A 19891-nucleotide genomic window follows, 5' to 3' on the forward strand; every position below is an offset into this window, starting at 1 on the left:
TTTTTAAAAGTTTTCTTTAGATTAAAAATAACCGCAGTAAGATTTCTGTTCCAGAGATTTGGTCAAATCTTATTTGCCTAAAACTACTATTAATCCCAACCTTCCAAGTAGGTTTACTCAACATAATGAAAGCTATTACATTATTTGCTGCTTACTTAAAAGCTGCTTTCTCAATGTACTGTATGGAAAATAAAAGACGTGCAAGTCTAAAATAGCATTTTTTTCCATCTACAGATTTCAGTGCTCACTATCCCTGTACTCACATGAAGAAAGAGGGTGGTTACCTGAACTGCAGTGACAGTGGGCCACCAGTATCACAGAGCAGGACTCCCATGTGCAATATGTGCTGTTGGACATGCCCAGCCTGCAGCGTGTGTGTACAACTGGCACACCAGTGTGCTACAGAGATTTGGGCACAGCCAGAGACCTGTTCTGTGATTTGTCAGGTCACAAGAGCACACAGAAGGAACTGATGGCATGCTGTGATTTGTGACATGACATCCGCATGTAGAACATTTTGTACTAAGAAATATTTTCAGATAAAGTTTAATTTTAATGCATTAGACTAAAATCCATAAACTACACAGGGGAACTTATTCAGTGTGTTCTTATTTTCAAAACAGTGTTGTGTTGCTAATGACAAAAATAACTGCTCGATGTGGACAACTCCCCATAACGTCTCATGGCCATGACTACATAAATAAATGATAGAAGAATAGTTTAATTACTATATTGCTACATTTTGCCATCTCTAAGTGTTTAATTGCCTTAGGTTGATGCCCAATCTGTCATTAAAGTGTTTTGTGAATTAACAGAGGGAGAAATTAGGTGACAAAAAACTTCGTAAAATAATATGCGCAGTAATCTTTTTATTTTAATGGGACAGAGTAACTTATTTCTAGACTACAATTTCCTCCTTGGCACAAGTGCAGCAGCAGGTAGGCCAGGTTTCTATTTATTCCTGAACAAAAGCTACAATAACAATTAGCTTGATTCTCTTCCTAACATCTATGAAATCAGGCCAAACCATACTAAACTCAGCAAAGTTACATCAAAGTATGTGAGAGGGAGAAGGAAAAGTGGGCCAGATAACAGTTATTCCTGTCGGTTCTTTCAGTGTTTGAATAATTCATAAATGTTTTGATAAAAACAATTATGAGATTAAACAGCAATGTGAGGCTATTGTGTGTTACTTTGAAAACATATTTAATAAAGCACCCACAGTATCTACAGCTGAAGGACTTTTTATGCTTATTGATGAGGCACAGGAAAAGAAATTTTTCTCTAAACACAAAGATTTCTAAGTATGTATTTCAACAGCACACAGAAGAAGAGGCCAACCAAAGGACTAACTTGAAGATAGTTTTCTAACTGTCACTTTCTAAGGGCATTAGAGCAAGAAGGCACTCCAGCAGAGTCTGTCAATGACTGAAAGGCATGCATCTCTGAAAGGGAAGGAAAAGGGAGGAAGAACAGAGCAATGTATGCTCCATATATTCACCTGATTATGCTATACTTGGATTTTTTATTGCTTCAACTCCGATAGACCTCAGAAGCTTCAGGCCAGGCAGACATTAAGAACAGCACAATAGATTCTTACTCGAGAGTTCTAACGGAGGTGTCCTGAGAGCTGGGGCACAACTTCCCAATTCTTTGTCTAAGCCATTTTTAAGAGATGCGAGGCTGATGTACTGAACAGGCACGTGAGACAATGTAGGAAGGAAGGTACTGCCTCTAATGAAGAAGCGAGGCATGGAGAACGTAAAAACCTTGAGCTGAGTCACAGGCAAAACCAAGAAATGAACTCAGATCTTCTGAGCTCCATGGGAGTGCTTCACCACCAGCTCAGTGCCCTCACTGTGCAGCACAATACCAGAGATCTTTGTGGCTCAGCAGAAGCTATAGTCAGAGATGAAGAGCATAGTATAAAACACATGAACTACATGCACTGAACACAGACAGCTTTTGGACAAGTAACAAAATTTACACTATTACCAAAGCGGAGAATATTCCTCCCAGAACTTCCATGAGCAGGAGAAAGTCTGCAGTGAACCAAATTGCCAAAGATAAATTAGACACGAGTCAAAAGAAAACGGAGCTGACAACAACAACAGATGGGAAGAGGAGGAATGGAGAACAGGAACACAGCAAGAAGACGTGAACCATAAGGAAAAAAGCATTCTAGCCTGTGGGAGGGCCTAGGTAGCCAGTTAATTACTCATTAAGGTTAGTAGCTATTTATTATTATTCTAAATACTTCACTGAAGGCATTTTAGTAGTGCCCAGCTGCACTTTACGTAAGACAGACAACGTACAGGACAGCTATGTTATTTACTGGGAGCTGAACATCCCACTTTATTGACGGAGTAATAGAGTATATTATTCAGTACAAAATTTTATATAGAAAAATAAACTTATTTTACAGGGAAGATCATTTAAATAGAGGTCCAATTGTTTTATTTCAGAGCATAAAAGTGAAATCCAAAATTTATCAGCACGCTGCTTTCCCTGGGGCTAGCTCTAGCTCTTGCTATGTATGCAGCCAACAGGATGACAGCTTTAGTTTCAGTAGAATTTAAGCCTTCGTAAAAGAAATATTTGGCTGTTCACAAGGAAGAAAAGAACAGCCCAGCATATCAGCTGGCATACCTGTTATGGTAGCCTATTAAAATAGCTTTAAGCATGAACTGTTTCTTTCATCTTAAAAGAAGCTTCAGATACCTTAGTGGCCAATTTCTGAAACACTCACATGAATTCTGCACCTATGGAAGTGTGACAGGCTAAGCCTAAGGGAAAAATAAGCCTTTTTCCGTGAGAGCTTCAGCTCACCACCAAGGAAGGAGCACTCTCTTGCCACTTCATGCAGAATAAAGAAAACTGATCAAAATGGGCCAGGCTGAAACGTGCATACTCCACAGGTAAGTTCAGTTGTGTTTTGGAGCAATTCTATTTAACCCAGCTGAACTTCGGGCTGCATGCTTACGTGTGTGTACACACACAGGTATACATAGTTACCCAGGTATCTCAGATGAGAATTAAGGAACATTGTGTAAAAAAATTCCAAAATTTCTAAAAAATTTCTAAAAAATGAATTCAGCTCTTACTATTGCCATCACTGTCTGGTGTAGAGATGCACATTGGTTAAAAATATATTGAAATAGAAAGACGTGCAAAGTTTAGTCTTGAAAAATGTCTTCATGATTTTTTTTTTCCCTACCAACTAACATGATGTCAGAACACTGTCACTAAGGTGAAGTGAAAGGATGCAATGTTTTGTGCTGTTTCCTCTCTCAGACTGCTTGTAGATCAGCTTTGGATTCAGGATAAAGTATGACTAAATTTTGCTACATTTACGATGAAAAAATGTAATTCAGCTATTATTACACAGAAAGTTGTTTCAAAATTCTCCTTCCCTAGTTCCACACCTATGGCCCCAGCCTCTAAAAGCTGGCTTTCTAGCAGAACGCAGACACACAGTTCTGACTTTTGTGTTCAGGAAATCTTTTGCAAATGTTCAGTTTTAGATGTATTAAGGAATCCCAGGGCTATTAACACATCTTCTGGAAGAGCACAGTGTGTACATCCCAAAAGAGCCCACTGAAAATGAGCACCATTCAGCTATTAAAGTAATTGTCTGCTGAAATTAAAAAGATTCATTTGTACCATTATAATCCAATAGCCTGCCAGTTACGTTGCCTTTTAAAATATCAGTGGCTAGTTTCTTAATGCAATTTCATAGTTTAGGAGAGAGGACACACGGATCAATTTCTCGCACAATACATGTAGTTGGTTGACTAAGCTAAGCATTACTTATTTTTGATATTTATTTTGCCTTCAGAATTCTCTTCTGATGCCACATAATCTTGAGCGTGCCCTGGCCCCCAAACACAAAGAAAACATGGCTCATAATCACGGCTAACATTATTACCTTTTTTAAAAATCCTGCTGCAGAACCTTATTTCAATTCATTCTCAGTATCGCAACAATAGAATTTGCAGGAGGGGAAACCATGGTAACCAACTAAATGTGCTACAGCAGATATCTGCTCAAAAGAACATGCAGTACCATCACACTTCAACGCCTACCGCTAGTACAATCTCTACCCATTTCCCCTTTATCCTCACCCTAATTATTAAACAAGCTCCCAACCACAAAAGACTACATTGCAAACCATGTCTTATTGTTACTGTCATTTGCTATAGGTCTTAGCATTAAGCACTGCATTACTGTTTTGCCAGTTTTAAAAGCATATCTAATACCTCCAGGAGTTAATTAGGAATTCTCATTTCCTTTCATCCGTTTGGAACATCTAATTAATATCAAAACATATTTTATATTTGTATAGTCATAGAGACACCCCGATATGTATGGACACACAAACATACCTACAATAATCTACTTACATTAGTAGCTCTTTTAAAACCTCAGGGATGCAAAAAAATTTCAGTGGCATTCTCTGACTAATTAACTAGTAAACACTGGTGGTTTCTGCTGGGCTTTTTAAAAAAATAAACTGTGAAAAAACGTATTCATGATTAATTACAGGCATTAAAGATAGCAGGGTGCTGACTTGATGCTCTCACGTGTGTTTATGTTCCATTCTGTTTCATCCGATGTCTGAACTGATACAATTTCACAGGCCTTCTCAGCCACTGAACATCAATTTCATTTGAAAGATGGCTTTGGATATTTAACCAAACTCACACGCTTAGAAAATGATAATTTAAATGTGGGTTTGTTTTTTTTTTTCTCCTTAACAACATACTCCTATTCTGTTATAAATCCCGAAAAAAATGGTTTTCTGAAAACAAAAGCTCTTTTGTTTCAAATTTAAACATAAAAGACACTCGATAAAGTCATGAAGCAAACTAATTGCACAACAATGGATGAATGTAGACAAAAATAGCCCATCAGAAGGTAATCAAAATGCAGCTTCTTATGTAAGCGACAAGCAGATTCTACAGTAACTCACAGACAACATAACTAACTGACAAGTTCTTGGGGGTGACAATCACTTGTTCTACCTTATTAAAGAAGAAATATTCCAAACTTTGATTTTGACCTCAGTTAACTGTTCCACAACATCACACTAAGAATATCTGACTGACGTGGCTATGCTTGTAAAAGCAATTAGTTGCCCTGTCCTATATGTGAACATTTCATCTGTGCTAGGCTATGTCTATAGCTCTAGCAGCTCAACAGCTGCAAGGCCTTTAGATTTACTGGAGCTAGTTCTATAAAAGCATTAGAGCCTAATGCTCCACAGTAAAAAAAATCATTTGGAGAGAAATGAAGAAGACAGGGAGAACAAAGAAAGAAAACCTCATGGCCCACTTCATTCTGAACAGGATGTGCAGTTCTGGCCTCCTCGCCTCCAAAAATCACCACAGAGGAAAAGAAAGGCACACAGAAAGATGATAGAGATGATGAGAGGTATGAAACAGCTTCCCTACGAAACCTGAATGTATAGCCTCGGGCTCACTGACCTGTCAAATGAAGAATAATGGGGATGTGACCGGCATAGAAAAAGTAAATGGAGAGCATCAAATGTAATTCTGAGATGAAATCTTCAACTTGCTGATATAATAATAAAGCTATACAATTGAGGGTGGGGGGATAAACCCTTTGCAAACAATTAACCAGACCTCTTCTCAGATCTGCATCTTTTATGATGACAAGGTATCCCTTACAATAAGCCGAAGAAAAGAAAGAAAAGAAAGAAAAGAAAGAAAAAGAAAAAGAAAAAGAAAAAGAAAAAGAAAAAGAAAAAGAAAAAGAAAAAGAAAAAGAAAAAGAAAAAGAAAAAGAAAAAGAAAAAGAAAAAGAAAAAGAAAAAGAAAAAGAAAAAGAAAAAGAAAAAGAAAAAGAAAAAGAAAAAGAAAAAGAAAAAGAAAAAGAAAAAGAAAAAGAAAAAGAAAAAGAAAAAGAAAAAGAAAAGAAAAGAAAGAAGAAAAAAAGAAAGAAAAAAAAAGAAATGCAGAAAATCTGTGTTAGGAACGGGAGAACACCAACAAGAATCTTCACGCATCAACTGCATGTGGATTCTGTGCACTTTAGCTTAGCTGAAGCTACAACTTCATGTGATTGTCCAATCTGTTCCAGATTTCAAAAAACATTTTTTTTTTTTCTATCTGTGAATTGATTGCCTATAAAGGAGTTATGATATGGTGTTAATAGTTTATTCACTATCTTCTAGGAAGATTAAGCTGTTTAACAAGTGGAAATCTTCAACAGAGCAGCCAGTGACTATCCCTGGAAGGTGCCCACTCTAACTACAGTCTAGAAGAGAACAAGCATGAGGATACAGAGAAAATAAGAGAGAGTGGGCGTTTTTCCCATAAGATATAGCACTCTGTGAGGTGATCTTCTGTAGTAATCACAGTACAAAGATGAGTTAGGATTCATTAATGTTTATCAGATTTGCAGCACAGAGAATGATGCATTCAAATTTACTTTTGGGTACTGATAATAAGGAGTTTTATCCCTATCTCTTGATCTAGTTTGCTTTGTAGTCAAGATTTTGGTTTTTCTTTCAATTTAACTGTGTTAGAAACTTCAACAATACAGCACAGACCAGATGTTGAAGTAGAATAAATAGGATTTAATAGTTTAAAAAAGTAATGTAAAGTAAATATCAAATAACAGGATATTTTCCTTTCGAATTCTGCAAGAACATGTAACACCTTCATTTATTAACACTAAACTGAAATATTAGAATGAATTTGAAAATGTTTTACAGTTGAAACTAAGTTGTTAGTTACTGCAGGTTTGGAGCACCCCACTGGCACTGCTGGGTAAGCTTATTAAAATAAAGTGAAACCTATTCTGTGGATGTTTCTTTTCGCTTTTTCTAACAGCTGACGAAGTTTTCTTCCCTCCCACATCTTCTCAAGGGTAAAAAAAAATAAAATAAAAATGGCAGACAGCAAAAAGAAAGTAATAATTACATAGAAGCGATCTTAATTTTAAGATGACTCCAGGAATGACAGAGTGGCATTTAAGCTCTGTCTGAAAAAATCACATAGATTTATACAGCTAGAAAAGAGAAAGATGAAGCTGGAGACCCTAAAGTCAAAGTCTTCTCTCAAACTTTGAAAGGTTTTGCCCATTCATGCTACCCTACTGACAAATTTCCTTTCTGGCCATGGAAATTACATTCCCAAATTGTTACTGCAGTTAACTAAGCTGCAGCTCTCTCTTCTTTCTGGCAGTATAGCGACACATGCACAAATGATGGTGTCTGTCTGGAATCTTATTACACAAACAGTTACCTCAGTACAACACTTTTTTCTGAGAAAGAAAACTAACTCCTGATAATCTATTATTTCAGGATATTCTTATTTGAATCATAATCTTATTTTACCCATATAAAGATTTCAGTAACTATCTTCTCTTTCAATGCTTTTTAACAGAAAAACTTTGAGTTAAAACTGTGCTACTAACACTGTTTCCCATTTGACTATTTATGTATACAACTCAGAGCAGAATAAACACAATGACTTTAAAAGTAATTAAACTATATAAATTTACAACTATTCAAATTATTTTTTGTTTCACTGAGAGTATTATCTGATCTACTTGCTGGGATTTTGCAGAGCAAGGAAACAGATCTGCAAACACTGTCAGTTAAGAGAGGCTCAGACAAAAATACACCTGATTTATAGGCTGTCCCACACAGGGGCTAGAGAGAACTAACTGCTCTTCAGCAACAGCTAGCTAGCTAGTAAGTAACCCACAGATTAGAATACTCAGGAGACCTCATGAGATGCCTTCTGTTTCTTGACTGCTCTCTTAATGACTAAATGGGGTCACGCATCTGGAAGGTTAGGGAAGAACAGCAAAATGAAGGAAAATCAGCAGAAACACAACTGCCGCAACCTTGGAGGTGCAAACAGAAAAGGACCCTTAGCACTTCAGAAGCAGCTAAGGGACTTCAGAAGGCTAAAGATATCAAATCTGTAATTAGGGTAAAAAAGCGCGAGTTCCTTAAATGCTTGCTGTGATTTTTAAAAAATTAAAAGAATCACAAGGAAGTTTAAGCATTAAGGCCAACAACACAGTACAATCTTTTGAATATTTTATACATTTTAAAATGAAATATTAATTACCAACCTTAATGCCAAAGTGTAGGTTCCAGGTTGCCTTTGGCTTTCACGAATGAGATAGCTTCCCTCTGCAACACTTAATAACTGGTCAGCTTCTTCCCTTGAGATCATGCCATGAAATCTAAGGAACAAAAGCATTTTGAAACACATGCTGTTTCACTTTTAAATCACCTCCTCCTCGAAAAACACCAGCTATGGTATTTGAAAAACAGAATAACATAAAAATGATTGCTTTGCAGAAACCTACATCTTAAATTAATCTTTCTGGTTGTATTTCAAATTGCTTTAAATGGTTCAGGAAGGCTTCTCTTTATCTGTTAAACAAGCATACTACTTTTATAATTGACAGTCATCAATTTAATATGTAGAAAAGAGTCCATTTTCTCCTCTTGGCTTCAGATGCTTTGTGCCAGAGGCATGTGATCCAATCATTTACAACATTCAGGAATACTGCGGCAACTCGTTATAATCCTGGGGATGGCACAGTCTTACTAACTGCTGGTTTAAATACCAAGCTAGGCATCTCTTACCAAAATATACATAAATCAGATCTGTTTTTCTTCCCCCACACTAGATCTAACCATCTCTACCTCATCAGTCTGAAAACAAATACACATATAAGATACCCATCAATGTTACATTTCTGTTTCAAATCTTCTTTTTCCTGCATGCAAACATCTTTCACAAAAGCCAGTTGGAGAGCGGAGTAAAAAAGAGACAACTCCCTGAAAGTGCAGAAATATACGGCTTTCTCAAGTAAGTTATCACTCAATAACATCTACAGCCATTAGAAATAGCAGCTGTAATTTTTGGTAGACAAAAATGGTAGCACTGCAATAATAACACGATGGTGAGCAAGACGTGCTGCAAGAAATAGAACAAAAGCTCTCGCTGCAAAAGCAAAATGAGCAGCCTGGCAGAAGTAACAAGGCTGAGGTGCAGTTGTAGTGGCTGATGATGATAGGCCACCAAAATGCAACTTTCGACCGTGCCAAGGTCTTGCACAGTGACAGCTGGGCAGATGCAGGAGCAAAGCACTGCGAAGTCACCCACCGCAAGGGAAAGCTGCCTTTGAAGGGTGCAGTGGCATTCCCAATCCTCTGTGCTTCTGTGCAAACTGTGCTGAAAAGCAGTATGTCCACTGCAAACACTTTCAGGCTTTCCTGTAAATGTTATCAGCCAACACATCATGGGGATAAAGCACGTTCAGATGCATGTTACTTACTCTCTTCCATAATATTTGGGACGGTTCTCTACCTAGAAAAAAAAGCAGATGGAAACTGTAATGTTTCACATTTACAAGTGTATCAACATAATGTCCTTAATAGAATATTATTAATAGGTAGGGACATAATGGTAAGTATGTATCAAAATCATTGGCTATCCCAAGGTTTTCTCTGGGAGTGGAATACAGGAAGTCAGAGGTGGAACTTTAGGAGAACACTGCACTTCTGAAAGGCTTAACATGGGGTGAGAAGGAACAAGCTGCTTGGGTCATGTCCATGGGTCTCTGCTAACACAAACTGATGGCATTAAGTGTTGCTCATGCAAATTGTCAACAAATGAAACAAAATATTCATTTTGCAGAAATGTACTGTATTAAGGGCACTAGTGTAATGAAACATTTGCAAAACTCTAAAATGTAAGTATTATCTTCTATCACACAGCTGTTGCTGTCACTGGCAGAGGAAATGAAGCTTCTGTCATGCTCAGGGAGGGCAAGTGGCAGATTAAAGGTTCATTAGCAAGTGGCTAATTCGCATACTACTCTACTGAACTGTGATCTACAGCACCACCTAAGAGAATTCAGCATCACATGAAAATGTCCTACTGCATAACACAAGGCAGCCCATTCTACAGAGACCCTACAGTGTGAACAGATGCACCAGGCAAAGGGTGGCAGGAGTCAACTTTCCTGCCAAGTATTTTGGATGAAGCAACTCAATTGCAATCGTTTGGGAAGTTTTTGACAAGAGAGGGACTGAAGATGTCCTTAAAGTAAATTCAATAATCTAACCCACCAGGTTATCCTTCTTTGCCAAATTTAGAGGAGGGAAATCTTCGGAAAATAAAATTCAATGCTTAGTTGTACAACTTGAACTATAAGAGTCTAAAACGATCCAGCTGCAATAAAATAAAAAGTACTTGCAGTAAACTGCCACTCTAGTTTCCTTTTCCCATCTTTCAGAGAACTGCCTATTAAAATTAGCACTCCTTTCCGGAGTGTACCACACCACAGTGAAGTATAAATAAATACTTCAGATGTCCAAAATGTGAAAAAAATACAACCTGATGCACAGTCCAGTGACAACTCTTCTGTACTCCCAGCAAAAAGCTGTTGTGATGGTTTATCATTTCTGTGAAAACATTCAGTCACTGGAAAGATGAAAATGTTCTAAAAATATATTCTTTTCCCCCACAAAATCAAACAGAGTGATAACTGTATTGAAAGGTACAGAAGAGAGACTGGATCAACTCAAAAAAAGGGAAAAAAATAATCTCTCTTTTTTTTTTTTGTTAAAATTAGGCTATTTTATTAAAAGGAACACAATATGGAATCAGAAAAAAAAGTGAAATTATTTTGCAGTTACTAAGGACACCCTCAGAATAATTGCAAATTTAATAGAAACTGTAATGCTGCATTCTGTGAAATTACTTGAAAACATGGATCGGCAGATGACAGGAGCTCACTGAGCCTCCGGCCCATCTGAGCCGGATTTGCAGTTCACTTTGGTGGACTGTGATTTAGAGAGCAAAATAACTGCTCTGGTTGACATTGAGTCCCTACTGATCAGTTTTACGAACTGCATAAAAACGTCAGTGTAAATGTTGATGTGCAACACAGCCTGCCTTTATAAGACCCTGTGCAACAGGAACTCACTTGGTTCCTGGCCTGGTTTTCTGTGCGTGTCTGTGTGCTTTCTCAATAACTTTTTTACTTATCATAATATTAGCTTTTTGTCACCTAGGCTGAATGTGTACATTTAGTTTCTAAGGCAACTCCACCTGAGCTCAGCGGGGGCCTTCTTCACTCCCCACTAGCTGGGCTACACATCCAGTGCAGTCCACGTGAATGTACGAAAGCAAACATTTCTTGTAAGCCACATTTATCGTGTCTGACAATTTGCACCGTGCTTCAGCTTTCTACAACACTTCCTGCAGTATCATTGCACCAACTTTACTCACAGTAAATTAGGCCTAAAAGAAAGCATGGCATTTGCTCTTACTTCTGCTGCAAGCAAGATGCTGCTTTCCTGGGTTTTTGTGTCTGTTTGGACTTCCCAGAGTTCCCACCACACTGTATTTCTGTGTCCTCCAGCAAAGCGTGAGCACTGAGAGCCAATCAGGTCAGCACAAAGCCTTGTGGGGTTGACTTGCACTGGGTCAACAGCAAGCTTAGGGCACAAAACAGAAACGTTCAGTGGGATTGGAACTAAAACCTATGTGAAAAAGGGAATATGCTTTGAAATAAAACCAAAGCAGCTGCATTAATTCTGAGATATTTGTCCTCAATTTGCTTTGCACTATACGTGCACTTGAGGCCAATGGAAAGATCTAGGCCTTGCTGCAATGTCTACAAGAAACACGAAGGTGAATGTAATTATCTACAACTGCTTTGTTTATGATTTTTTTCCCCCTTCAAACTGAGGTGAAGCCAATGTAACTCAGTTTAGGAACAGATAACAGGGCAGCCCCAGTAAGTACCTAACAGGAACCACTCCTTTGGAGAAGAGCCTATGTACCATGGATGCTGGATCATCCTTCTGGGTGAGTATGATACAGACAAAGCCACCTCTATGAACAGATTGAACACGGATGTGCATTACATATGCTCGGTCTGATGTGTGCAGAGGCCATTTTCACAAGGCTACGCAGAGATGCTGCTTAACAGCTTGGTTACTACCAGCACCAAATCAGAATGAAGCCTTGTTATAGGGCAGGAAAGGGCAGTGATCTTAAGTATCTCCTCCATAGGACTGTTTGATAATTTTTCATTCCTAATTGTTTAAAATATATCACAAAATGCCTTCAGATGGCAGTTAAGGATGCCCTACATATGCCTGCATGTGCAAGCACACATGTATATAGAAGATCATATGCACAATAAACAGAAATTTCAGAGAGGGAATACAATATTAACTGGACAAACAGCATTGTAATATTGATGCAAATCTCACATAGAAATCCAACACCCTTGTCATACTGCAGAATCACCAACTCTGAAGTCTACAAATGAACATCACGCAGAGTTAAAAGACGTGGCTCTACGGCACATTTACAACAAAATCCCCAGAAGCAGCACTGCTCTTTCTAGCTCAGTGTAATTTCACTGATCTGCGTGTTGCTCTGATACAAAACTGGTGCAGCAGCTCAAACTCTCTGTATTTGAGAAGCATTTCATGTTAAGTAGGTCATTCTGTTGAACGCACCTCTCGGTATCAGCACTTGTACACAGCGTGCCTTTGCACCTCAAATAAGAGTGGGATTTCTTTATTTTAAAGTGTGACATTCATTTATTCGTTAACAAGTGCTTTTCCTCTAACCATCAATCTTGCTTTTTTTCAACAAGTGGAATACAGTAACAAGGAGAGCAATTTAGGCACTAATACCTCACCAAATTACATGTTGTTCCCTCCCACTGACCTCTTTGATGTTCGCTGGACCAAAATTCTCCTCCTAATATTTATGAATTTGTTTATACAGCTGAATAATTCAACCACTCAGGAAAAGACTCTGCTCCCCACTGACTCATGCATGGCTGCTAATAGTAACCCAGCTGAGAAAGAGCAGATCACAAAGCTCAACACTAGCAGGAGAGGCTGAGACCACAGAGAAAGGTTAAACATGTTCCTGATCAATGAATACATTTCCACATCTAACCTGAAGCAGCTGCAAAAACTGTTCCATGTTTATAACGAAAAACACTTATCTGTGTTGTAATGCATTATTTCAATTTTACCTTCATTAGGTAGAAAATACACTTCAAAGAGGTTGGGTTTTTGTTTTTTTTTTTTCCTGCTGAATGGATACCATAAAGGGAAAAAGAATACTTAATATGTGCTGCCATGCAGCTAAATGTCTGCAACTGACTCATTCTTTCATAGCTCTTTTACTTAGCTCAATTCTTACTGATTTCTAAACCATGCAGATTTTACTTCTCAGTTTCTACAGCAGTGCTCACGGTACAGACACAGGTTTGCTCAGCAGTTCAAGAGCTCAGATGAAGCTATTTTAAAACACAGAACGTCTCCCTTCTTTTTTGTTGCACAAGGAAAGTTTTACACTTTGTTAAAGTTCAACTGGTGCAGTTTTCCAATTTGCCGCCTCTATAATATCTGATTAAAATTTTATTTTTATAATTAATAGAGAATTATAGCGGTCAGTGTGACTTATATTTGAATAAGCTTTAAACAGATACTTTTATATTCACATTTATATTTATATATATAAATATTCACAATATTTATATTGCATGACTAAGTCTTGTTTGATCCTGCAAAGAGGCCAAACCGGATCTGAAGGATTTCCATCACCCCAGAGAGAGAAAACACTGTGTATGATCAAATACGCACACTAGTATCTCTGCTTGTTTGCCTGAGTTCACCCAGCTGAAGCCTAATAGCATTCTAAGAACACTGTGATGGAGAATGCTGTGTAAAATTTGCTTGTGACTTCTCATCACCCAGGGCTACAATGCTTGTAAAATTAATGCATTCTTTCCTAGAGCTAAGTCTTGCTTAAGTGCAATCAGCTATTGTTACGTTGTTCATAAAAATACAAATCCATCACATCAACAGAAGTCAGGAGTGTTTCCACTAAATTAAATATTTTGTTTCTGTTAAATCTCTACCTTTTATCTTAAAAACTGACAGGCTATTTCATGGAATCACAATTGGGCATTTGAAAAGATGACAGTGAAACGCCTGGTTTAATTGTGTAAAGTAATCCTTTTTCTGATCTAAACTGCAAGCTATAAGTGTTCCTGACAGTGCTGTGTCCCTCTGTATTTAATACAACATCAAAATGACTAACATATTGCAAGGATTAATTTCCTTTCTCTTGGCACATGATAAAAAAGCTTAAGTTTTATTGCAGCAATGTAATAACTTTCAGTGGTTACGCCAGTTATGCTCTGTAATACTGTTCACATGTCAAGCCTAACATTTTGGTATTTTCGTAACTGAAATTAATGCTTCCCAGGTTCCTACCTGAAGCTGCAAGAGAGATGCAGCCACAAGCAGACCCTTGCTGGCAGGGGTAATTGTACCAGCCACTGCCACCAGCACCACAGCTCTGAGGAGGTGTGAGTCCACTACACCATGCAGGATGTGCTGGCAATTCAGGGTCAGTCACAACACCCAGCCCCAGGAGCAGGTGCTTCTGTATCACAGCCTCTCAGCAAGGCCTCTGTTTCTGTTTGGATCTTCAGAAGTGTATAATCAAGATGTTATAATCACAATATAATTGTGTATAATCAATAGATATCAAAATGTTATAATCGCAATATAATCAAAAGAGTAAGGCAAAGCAAACAAGGATCACAAAAGAGAATAAGTGGAAGAGCTTACCCTTGGGTTAAGCTCACCAGAAAATACCAAAAGAGGGGATCTCCAGAAGAGATCCTTCCCCACTGGCAGTCAGCTCTTAAATAGGTCCAGGAGGGGTGGAGCCTGGCTCCACCTCTTCCGGCAGCACAGGTGAATTGCCTTCACCTGTGCTCCTCTGGCTGACTCATGGCTCACCTCAGGTGATTAATCAGAGGTTCAGGCCGTGACTCAGCAGTTCCCATACAAGAAGCTTTGGCTCTGCATAGCTTAGCAACTATATTGATAAGCCATAAGCACTGAGACTCAAAAAACAGAATGCAAACAAGTATTAGACTTCCGCTTGTTGATTTATCACTTACACCAATCACACTGCCATGTCTCCCACAAAGTGCTGTTTGGGCTGCATAACATTACATACAGACTCAGAATTGCTGGACTTTATAAAACTGAATGTTAATACCTACCTCACAAGTGCAGGTTATCCTTCTAGGATGGGGAGCTTCCTGTTGCAACTGATACACTGAGAGAAGGCAGAAGTTACATTCTGGTTAATATCAAATCACCGTACCTGTTAGGTTTTTTCATATCTATTTTCTGTTTAATAGACAACTTACTGCAAGATTTAATATGAATACACAGGTATCAAGGTCTCAAAATTGCTTACAAGATGTCAGAAAAGAGCATATTTCTAGCCAAACCAAGATTATTAATTATTTTTACAATTAGTTGCTCAAGCACTAGGGAGTCTCTGGCCAAGCAGATCAAAGAAGGAATTAGGATAAATGCAAATTAAAGTTTGTTATATGTGAAATCAGGCAGCTATCACACTTTTTGCAATGAGTGAACCCTTGTTGGATCACCAGAAATTCGGTGACAGACTACAGGAGTCATTCAGAACTCTGCAGAATCAAATCCCATGCTTTTGCCACTACTCAGTGGCGACCTTTCTGAACAAGGGAAAAAATGGCCTTTGCATTTGTCAATCTAAAGACAGCAGGAGTCAGATAGCAGGGTAAAGCAGTTAAGGCCTAAGGTATGACATATACTTACTAGTATCTTCCAAACCTCTTTTGTTTTTATTTTTAATATGAGACTCACTAAGCCAATTAAATCGTATGAGCCAGTGGCAACTTTATAGTTTTATACCAGCTCAGCAACTGTCAATTTCTATCATGAAACCAGTTTGGTTTGGTAAGTCACCTGCAAAACAAGGCTGTCAACACCAAATTATTACCTGAATAGGACCAGATTCAATAAAATGGGATTTGGAATTGTAATGTTTTCAAATTAAATTATCTTTCAATCATTAGTGCTAACACCAAGGGCTGATGTGTGCTGTCACTTTCTTCAGATAATAAAACCATACATTACTTTATACAGTAAGATTTCAGGTCGTTACTCTTCTTATTTGATGATGAAGCTTTTCCAGTGACAAATAGAGTATTTATGTGCAAAATTACATGAGAATGGAAAAAAAGGCAAACTGCCCAATGATTTGGCAATCATAAGATCAACTGGAAAAACTGACTCCCTTTGTTCCAAACAAAAAAAGCTAATGTTTTCTTCCTGATGTTATTAAAAATCAATCCTAACCATTCTGTACCGGTATTACAAAAATGATTTATGCAACTGATGAAAACCAGCACAGACATACATAAAATAGCAATCTTCATTTCAAGCATAGTGTGATCCTTTATTTGCCTACAGAGATCCTCTAGCTTCTATTGTAAAAGCCACTTCTGATGGCACTAATCCTTGTCTAGATCCAATTCTAAGAACCAGAGTAAGGTTCAAAAAGAAAAAAACCAACAAAAAAACATAAAGTGAATGTGGGTGTCCGTGAATTTCAAAGAAGAGTACAGCAGAATCAACATATTTTGCAGAAATAGGCAAAAAGTTGTGAACTCTTTCCCTCTTTACTTCAAGCAGGTTTGAACAGGTTTTCTAGAAAGAAATTCCTTGTCCCAGAAGACAATACCTGTTCTCATCTTCCAGTGAGAAGCACAGCAGATAGACTAGTGAAGTGACAAAACAAAATGTGCATTTTTTCTCTAATTGATGTATGCATTTCAAACTTGAACATCACTTTCCCTGCTGCAATTATCGCTAGGGAAGTCAAACAAGCCATTCCCCTTTATCCATCAGGAGAGAGAAATACAAGCAAAGCCCGTGACTGTGCACTTAATTCTGCTCTACGGGAAAGGTTTGCTGCGGTGAACCAAAACAGTGCAGGAGAGGGGGTGTACATATTCATCTGAGCCTCCTGGCAAGCTAGCAGCCAAGCTGTGGTATTAAGAAAGGTTGGACACTCCTATTCCTGACAGTGGCCTGCAAGGAGATGCCCAAACAGGCAGTGCTACTCAGGTTCATGGAAGATACAGAAGCTTTTGGTGCTTCTTAAATTTATACTCAGATGTTACAGTTAGAAAGATTAGCATGGTGGAATGGCAAAAGAGACAATGGCAAAAGAAAAGAATGCTCACCCACACCCAAAGATCTAGGCTCGCAGGGAAAAACTCCACAAAGGAGGGATCTCCAGAAAAAGATCCTTCTGCAGTGGCAATCAGCCCTTAAATCAGGTCTAGAAGAGATGCAGCCAGGCTCCACCTTCACCTGTGCTCCCAGGCCTGACCCAGACCTTTCCCCAGATGCTCAATCAGTGCTTCAGGTCTTGACTCAACAGTTCCCATACACATAGATGAAAACAAAAATGAGTCTGTTTCCAAGGTACCTGGCTGAAACTTTTTTAGCTCTGACTTGAAAAAAATAAAAAGCTGAGATACTTACAATAAGATTTCCAAACAGGTGGTCGGTATTCATCAGTGTCTGAAAGAACAACAGCAGTTTTTAATGTTGTGTTAGAAACGTTTTAACACAGAAAAAACATCACAGAAGCACTTGCAGTATGAAGATAAATATTGCACCTGGATTCTGTAACTATTTTTAGTAATGAAGTACAGAGCAGCCTGACAGAAGTTCATCCTCTTTACTTAGAATATATGCAAAGGTATTATCCTTAGCCACAAATAAAACCATTTACAAAAAGACAAGCATGCAGATCAGGAGCCAAAACATCAGAGGGGACAGGTAACGTGTAGTGTTTTATTATGCACACAGAATCACTGAATGGTTTGGGTTGGGAGGGACCTTTAAGACCACCTAGAGGTCTCACCCTAACCTCCCTCCACACCAGGTTTCTCAAACACCCATCCAGCCTAGCCTTGAATGCTTCCAGGGAGGGCGCATCCACAACCCTGCTGGACAACCTGTTCCAGTGTCTCACACCCTCACAGTAAAGAACTTCTTCCTAATATACTTTAAGTTCCTTGTTAAATAGTAAGAGAAAGATTTTCTAATCTCAGTTAATACCCTGAAAAATCGCCACTCACCAAACTCACTCCTGCCATCACCTTCTTCCTCTTCTGGACAGCAATTAACTACCCCTAAAATAAAATCCAACACGGAAGTCCTTGTTTTGCAAAAAGAGAGACTTTTCCATCCTGTCTCTAAACCAGGTTAAGCGGAAGGAGATATTTTCCATTCTCAGTGTACGCGGGGTTTTCAAACGCAATTTCCTTTATCGCTAAGGCAGCGTGTGGTCAAACAGCCACTGCCCAGAGCAAGGTGACCTTCAGAAGGCCCTGGAGATGTGCCACCATGCCCTGGGGCCCCGACAACACACCCACAAACACAGAGATCCCCAGCTGCCCACCAGAGATGGAGGATCAGCAGCAACAGATGCAGCAGTGGTCACCCACTCCTACTCCGGTATTTTTAATTAGGGCAATGCGAATCGATTAATTCCAGAAGGATTGTAATGAGATCCTTTCGCGCTGCAAGGCCACGTGGAAAAAGGGCAAAACATGAAAGTGAAAATAATGGGTTTAGTCCCAGGAGAGGACTCTTATTCCCCTAGCTGCATTCCCTTCTGCTATAGCTTATTTCTGGCAGCATCGGCACCAGTTGCGTTGACAAATAAATAACGTCAGTGAAGGACAACACTCCGTATTTGTAAAATATGAGCTGACTGTTATGAAAATACAAACATTTTGGCAGCCTAACCTGGACTTGCTCGCACTCAGGCCATGTAATTGCTAGGGTATGGAAAGCACGATCATAAAACTGAAAAGCAGCATTATTTGTGCCAAACAAAAAACCCCAAACCTTGTTAAAGTCAGACAAGAACAGCAGTAACTTTCATAAAACAAACATGTAACGTTCAAAAATTGAAAGGAATGATTTATGTTATGCAGCTGTGCACAAGTATTTTGTTAGAAAATCCCTCTGTAAGCTCTATTGCCTTACCAGTGTTAGAATACCCCCAGGCCATCCCACATGAAAAAACAAAAGGTCTTACTTATTGTGATTCAAAACTAAAAGTTATCTGATACAAATACTGTAGCAGCAAGAACAGTGCAGCACCAACAGTGAAGGAGAGGGTCTGTAGTGTTCCCTTCCATGTAAGGATGTTTTAGAACTAAAATCACTGTTACACAAAAACCAAGAAGTACATGCATTGGATTAGCTGTCAGCTTCCTGTTTTTAAAGACCAGTTGAGGTGGTCCCATCTACCAAGGGCTTAATTTTCAGACAGTACAGGCCTCTGTGTACGGTACCTCCAATTATGCGTCCAAAGAACCCAAAAATCACTTTAAGGCATGATTAGTAAAACACAGATGCTGAACCCAAAATACATTTTCTCACTAACACTGCATCACCTTCCAATTAACACAATGAACTCCACGCTAGCAGTTCTCAGATCTTTGCACAGCTCCCATCAGCACGGTATCTCAGCACTGCTAAGCATCTCCATAATAAAATCAAATCATTTTCTACCAGGTACACTACCCGTGTACAGAAACTGCAGTTTTAAACTCAGCCTGGTGGAGCTGGCAGGTGCTGGAAGTTAAGAGCCTTCCTAACCTTTAGAAAAGAAAATGTTTGATAACTTTCCACTGTCCCAAGCAATGAGACATCTTGAACTCTTCAGGAGTTCACTCTGATTGGAAGGATATGAGGTTTTGTTTTTATATGATTTATCAGAGCTTCTTCCAATTCTATGCCTTGAATCCATACTGATCTTCAATCATTTTCCATCCTAGACTAGAAAAGAAACAGCTGACTGTTTAAAACCTGTACTTTCAAGCTCCTAAATAGACTTGTCATATTATCAATACATACTCTTATAAAAAGAGAAGAGTAAGAATATCTCAATCTGATTCTGATCTTAAACTGTGA

The 19891-nt window shown here is 38.6% G+C and overlaps 1 protein-coding gene across 3 annotated transcripts in view; it reads right to left on the bottom strand.

Annotated features, from left to right (window-relative positions):
• CHN1 (chimerin 1) overlaps window positions 1-19891 on the bottom strand; it is a 145207-nt gene that overhangs the window by 48088 nt on the left and 77228 nt on the right. For all 3 annotated transcript variants that reach the window (XM_048954039.1, XM_048954040.1, XM_048954042.1), the window contains 4 exons: window positions 17441-17479; window positions 15114-15173; window positions 9331-9358; window positions 8113-8226 (listed from right to left, as the gene is read on the bottom strand). In XM_048954039.1, the coding sequence (XP_048809996.1) occupies window positions 8113-8226; window positions 9331-9358; window positions 15114-15173; window positions 17441-17479 (241 nt within the window). The remainder of the gene's footprint in view (window positions 1-8112; window positions 8227-9330; window positions 9359-15113; window positions 15174-17440; window positions 17480-19891) is intronic.

The sequence above is a fragment of the Lagopus muta genome, chromosome 8, assembly GCF_023343835.1.
Source record: "Lagopus muta isolate bLagMut1 chromosome 8, bLagMut1 primary, whole genome shotgun sequence".
In the NCBI taxonomy this organism is placed as follows: Eukaryota; Metazoa; Chordata; class Aves; order Galliformes; family Phasianidae; genus Lagopus; species Lagopus muta.